The sequence below is a fragment of the Cebus imitator genome, unplaced genomic scaffold (genome assembly GCF_001604975.1).
Source record: "Cebus imitator isolate Cc_AM_T3 unplaced genomic scaffold, Cebus_imitator-1.0 Scaffold213, whole genome shotgun sequence".
Taxonomy (NCBI): Eukaryota; Metazoa; Chordata; class Mammalia; order Primates; family Cebidae; genus Cebus; species Cebus imitator.
Genome location: NW_016107528.1, coordinates 1,841,394 through 1,847,393, shown reverse-complemented (window position 1 = coordinate 1,847,393; position 6,000 = coordinate 1,841,394). Strand labels below are relative to the sequence as shown.

At 36.1% G+C, this 6,000-nt stretch overlaps 1 protein-coding gene across 1 annotated transcript in view; it reads right to left on the bottom strand.

Annotated features, from left to right (window-relative positions):
* Positions 1-258: 258 nt before the first annotated feature.
* MAP3K1 (mitogen-activated protein kinase kinase kinase 1) overlaps positions 259-6,000 on the bottom strand; it is a 79,999-nt gene continuing 74,257 nt past the window's right edge. The window contains exon 20 of the mRNA XM_017548689.2: positions 259-2,731. Within this exon, the coding sequence (XP_017404178.1) occupies positions 2,582-2,731 (150 nt within the window). The 3' untranslated portion in view covers positions 259-2,581. The remainder of the gene's footprint in view (positions 2,732-6,000) is intronic.

Genomic DNA, 6,000 nt, shown 5'->3' with positions numbered 1-6,000 from the left:
TTGTGTGAAGGGTATACAGAAGTTCTCTGTGGTATTCTTGCAACTTTTATATAAGTATGAAATTATTTCAAAATAAAAGTTACAACAATTGTTTAAAAACTTTTATTTACTATAAAGACAAAAACATCAAAATAGGTACAAATACTATAAAATCGGTTCAATGGGGTAAAAATTTTAATTAAAATATCTCAATATATTTAAAATAACAAAGGATACATTTAAGCCAAATTTTCTTAACCCAGAGATTTTTTTTTTCCATTTTTTTTTTTTTTTNTTTTTAACATTTGCTTACACAGTAAGGTGCTAATAGAAGTTAGCCCTTAAGCCCTGGAAATCTTAGGAATCATAGTCACACAGCAATTATAATTTCATTGTGAAAGTGAACTTTGGTAGAAGAAAAATCTATAGGACACCTGAGGTAGTAGAAACTGGAATAAACAGTAGTAGACGTTATTTACAACTTGAGTACCAAATAACATTAAGAACACAAAAATAATTACATGATACAATTTCCAGTCCAGCTTTGATCCAAAGAAAATAAGAATATTACATCACATTTGCATTGAAAACAAAACAAAAGACAAAACACCACAATTACCAGCAAGCTGAGGGAACTGCAAACAAACTCAAACACAATGGATTTTGACATCTACAGATAGTTTGAGTTTGAAATGTGGTGGGCATGGTGATCTACAAAGTAATACTGATTAGCTGAGGTTCCTCAGTTTATACAGTTTACATTTCTGTCAGACACAGTATTCATCTGACCAATGATCTTCCAGTACATAAAATGGCAAGAGTGCATCCTTTAAAGCTTGCACATGAGAGACTTGGAAACAATCTTATTAGAATTGTGAAAATTCTAAGTAGTCAAAAAAACAAAACAAAACAAAACAAAACAAACAAGAAAGTCAAGTACAACACATTTAGAGCTACCAAACTTCACATTTCTGTACTATTTTTAACTCTTCAAATATTGCCAATCTTCCAAAACAAAGGAATGTAAAATTTCACTAAGAAACATATTCACATAAAAAAAACAAACTGCCTTTTTAAAAATTATAAGCAATATATCCCTGTAAACTTATCTTGTAACTTATTTTATTTCCAATTTGTGTTGTACATTTTAAATGTACTCTATATAGCTTATTTAGTTTATCCTGAGTCTTTGAGAATAACCAATTCTATTTCACACTGGCTTCTGAAGAGTTAAAACTAAAAATCTCAAAGTTGTATTTAATAATCAGTACTTGATTTAAAAGACTAACACATACACAAAAAGATTAAAAAGCTACCATTTTCCTTCAAGATTCCATGCATCTGAATTTAACTCCAGACTAAAACTGTTAGATAACTGTGCAAAATCCAAGGAATTAGTGTATAAGCGAAATTCAATTCCACTTGTCTTTCTGAACACATTTTCCAAGTTCAAAGCAAATGTATTGTTTAAAAACATTATTGACTGGTAGTTGAGTAATTAATTAATTTTTGTAAAAAAAAAAAAAAAAAAATGATCTGCTAGGCCTACTGTAAAGAGATGACGCATGGTAAAAGGAAAATGGCAGCTATATGTTATTACCAGTGGTGAAGGAGAATGGATTACATGCAGAGTAAGACTTACATGTTGTGAAATGTCCTACAGTTTGACAAAAGACACCAAAACATCTAAAAAATCAAATAAATTTTAAGGTAATCTTGATCTTGGTTGTGAGCTTCATCACAGAGAACAGTTAATTTTTAGTTAACTTATATTTAACCTGCACAATAAGAGTGGTGACTGTAAATGTAGGTAGCACTTTATTGTATTCCAATTTAAAAAACAAAATTAAGTCTGAACTTTAAAAAACTCTTACGATAGCAAGATATTTAATGAACTCTAGTTCATATCTAGTTTTTTTTTTTCTGGTTTGAAAAGATCACCTTTCCCTGAATATTAAACAAAAATAATCGTAAAAATGAAAATACAGAACCATAATTTCCAAAAACGAAATGAATGGGCCAACAGTAAAATGCACAATGAGCCACAATTGTCCAAGTATTTAAAAATAAAGGCCAACTGTGAGTCATAAAGAAGTTATCAACTTTTAAAAATATATGTATGTACTGCTACTCATAGCATACGCTGACCTAAAAGAGGCAGATACTGATTTTATAGCCAGTGACAAAAAATTTGAACGGAACTGCAGAACCCCCTGCTTGTGATCACTATATGAAATGGAAGAAGAATTGAAATATTAAAATAGATCCTGAGCCCCTCAGCTGCTAATATTGCTGAAAAAGTGCTCCAAAAAAATAAAATTATGCTTCTGCCATTTAGTCATGCAAACTTGTTTTCCTGTTCACGTAGGGCCAGTTCTTTGAAAGGCACAGTTTACAGTTTCTGCACTAGTTGTGGGCTTTTGCATACTGAGCTTAGGTACAGATCATGATTTGTCAATCACATACTTAGGTAAGGGTTCCCCACTGGCCTTGTTCATAGCTGTTCAGTGGCATCATGGCCAGTAGTATCAATGTGGTACCCCACAAGTTTTTTTCTCTTGTTGAGCATCCTGTTTCTACTGTAGTTGATTTGTGTAATTGGCTACCATGTAGTACGAAAGACTGGATGCTTCAGTAGCTCTCTTGATGGAGGTCTGTCCTGAGGTTGAAGTTCTAAACAACGAAGAGCCACATCTCGTAAACCGGGAGACAGATGTGATGGGATCGATGGAGCAGTAGTTGCGCTAGCAATCTGTGGAGAAAGAGCCAGAGTGTTAAAGCTTTGCACAACTGGAACTTCTGATATAGAAACACATGTGCATATACCTCATCATCCTTATATTCATATCCTGAACAGAGAGGAATTGAAGCAGAAGTGGGAGGACTTTCTGCTATCAATGTTTAGGTAGAGAAAGTATTCACTCCTAGGAATTCTGTTTTCATATCTGGCCTCCAAGATGGTTTGTTCTTATTGCACGTTTTCTATTTCTTCAGCATAGACAGCTATTTAGATTAAGAAAGACTAAACCTGAATAGCCAATTTAGTACACAGAAAACACAACTGCATTGATTTTTTTCCTTCAATGTTGGACAAATTCTTAGTATCAAATGCACTATGAAGAATGACTTTTTAATAAATTTTACGTCTGAATACTTTAAACCCACCTACCCACTCCTAATCACAAAACTCTTTCCTTCCCCTACCCCAGTAATTTCATAAATGCTTTGGCTTAAAAAAGGCAAAGTAATATAAAGAAAAATCCTATAAGGTCTGTGATCCTATATGAAGATATACTCAGTTGATACAAACACATCTTACACACCACAAAAAGGAAAAATACAAAACAAAAAATGAAATCCCTTTTCCTTTTCCTCAAATGTAACCACTTACTGCTGACAATTTGTGTTTTTGGTTTTTCTGTGTATGTGGAGAAAAAAAGGCCAATATATTTCACAGACTATAGATTTTCTAAAATGTCTACAAAAGAGAAAACTTAATTTAGAGACAGGTTCTCTCTCACTGTCACCCAAGCTGAAGTGCAGTGGTGTGAACATGGCTCACTGCAGCTTTGACCTCCTGGGCTCAAACGATCCTTCCACCTCATATCCTCCTGAGTACCTGGGAGCACAGGCAGGTGCTACTATGCTCAGCTAATTTTTTTTTTTTTTGTAGAGACAGGGTCTCACTATGCCCAGGCTGGTCTCCAACTCCTGGGCTCAAGCTATGTTCTCACTTCAGCCTCCCAAAGTGCTGGGATCACAGGCATGAGCCACTGTGCTTGGCCAGGATCACTTTATGTATCTTGCTCTTTTCACCTACTAATGCATCTTGTAGCAATTCCTAAACATCAACAGCTTTACACTCATTTAATTTCTATATAGTTTTACATTGTGTGGATAATTTAATTACTTTCTTGAGTAGAGTGAATAATCCTGTACTTGGCACTTGGTACTTCTAGAGGTAATCTAGAGTAAATCCCTAACAATGGGCATAGCTGAGTCAAAGAAGTGCATTTAAATTCTGGCACTTTTTTTTGTTGTTGGGATTTTGCCAAAAATCCAAATTTGGATTTGGATATTGCCAAATCATTCTCTTAAAAAAAGGTGCTATAGCAACTTTTACTACCATAAACAGGGTATGTAAGTGTTTGAGAAAGCCGTTTTTCTATCTCTTTGGGGTGCTTGCAAAGACCTCAAAGTATTTACTCCAAATTAAGAAAACGGGAAATATTACAATACAATTCTCTTTAAACTCTACCTATGAAGGAGAATGCAATGAAATCTGTTAAAATATGAATGGTGCCAATTTAAAAATCATTTCCATTTGTTCCCAGGGGCTCACCAAAACTCTGAAAATGACATCAAACTTTCAAATTGATCCTAGTTATGAGTATTTATTGAGCAACTTCTGTTTAAGACTCTGGAAGGAAAAAAATGAAGCAGATGTGAATGGACCTCAAAGAGACTTAATTTGGAAAAGGAGACAATATAGGAACCTAACTAGGATACAAGAAACAAAGTGTCAGAAACAAGTACGTACTAAAGTGCTACAAGAATCTGTGGAAGGAGTTAAGAAGGGGGTGCCCAAGCAGGAGGAGCACAGATGTGGGCCTTAAAGAGATTAAGAATTTGATCCATGTGGAAAAGGGACATGGGAAGTCTGAAAGAACAGAGGAAATGAGGTGATACAGGTATTGTCAGAGAGGTGACTGAGGAGGTTATGGTAAGTGTGGGGAGGACTGGAGGAGGTGATGGCAGGTGGAGCTGTGTAGGCTGAGGGACTAAGGCCTAGGCATAATTTTGTTTATCTTCATGGTATTCCTATTAAGTATGTGCTTCATAGAATTCTTGCAGCAGTTTTACATATGAGAAAATGGAGAGTAGACACAAAAAATAATTTCCCTGTGATCACACGGCCATTAAGGGGTAAATCCAGGGTTTAAAACTAGGTCAGGGTGACTCCAAAGCCCATGATTTCAACTATCACATGTCTACTGAAAAGCTGAAAATCTCAACCATTACCTATTCTATGGTGGAAAAGCAGAGAGTGGATTTGTGAGTTATAAAAAGGTAGGTAGAACAGGATTTGGCAACTGAACTGACTTTTGTGTGAATTTTAGGCCAGGTACAGTGGCTCACAACTATAATCCCAGTACTTTGGGAGGCTGAGGTGGGCAGATCACTTGAGGTCAGGAGTTCAAGACCAGCCTGGCCAGTATGGGGAAACTCCGTCTCTACTATAAATACAAAAGTTAGCTGGGCGTGGTGGTGCATGCCTGTAGTCCCAGCTACCTGGGAGGCTGAGGCAGGAAAATCACCTGAACTAGGGAAGCGGAGGTTGCTGTGAGCTAAGACTGTGCCTCTGCACTCCAGCCTGGGCATTATAGCAAGACTCCGTCTCAAAAACAAAACAAAAAACAAAAAGAAAATAGTAAATTAGATATAAAAAATTTTGAATTATCTAAAGTTCATGAAGAATTTCACTTTTCTTTTTTGAGATGGGAGTTTCACTCTGTTGCCCAGTCTGGAGTACAACAGTGTGATCTTGGCTCACTGCAACCTCCATCTCCTGGGTTCAAGCAATTCTCTGCCTCAGCCTCCTGAGTAGCTGGGATTACAGGTGCCTGCCACCATGCCCAGCTAATTTTTGTATTTTTAGAAGAGACGGGGTTTCACCATATTGCCCAGGCTGGTCTTGAACTCCTGACCTCATGATCCACCCACCTTGGCCTCCCAAAGTGCTGGGATTACAGGCGTGAGCCACTGTGCCCGGCTGAATCTCACATTTTTAAAGTGATGGATGTGTGTGTGTATACACACACATATAAATATATGCACTACATATTTCTTCTAGTACTGTTATAGTATTTGCTAATTAAGTGTCTATAGTAACTTAACAAAGCATAACTACCTTAAATAACAAGATATGACTATATATGTCACTAACACTGATAACACCATTGACAATACCAACTCCTGGAAATATACACATACACAGACACTCTTCCACTTATGCTGAGG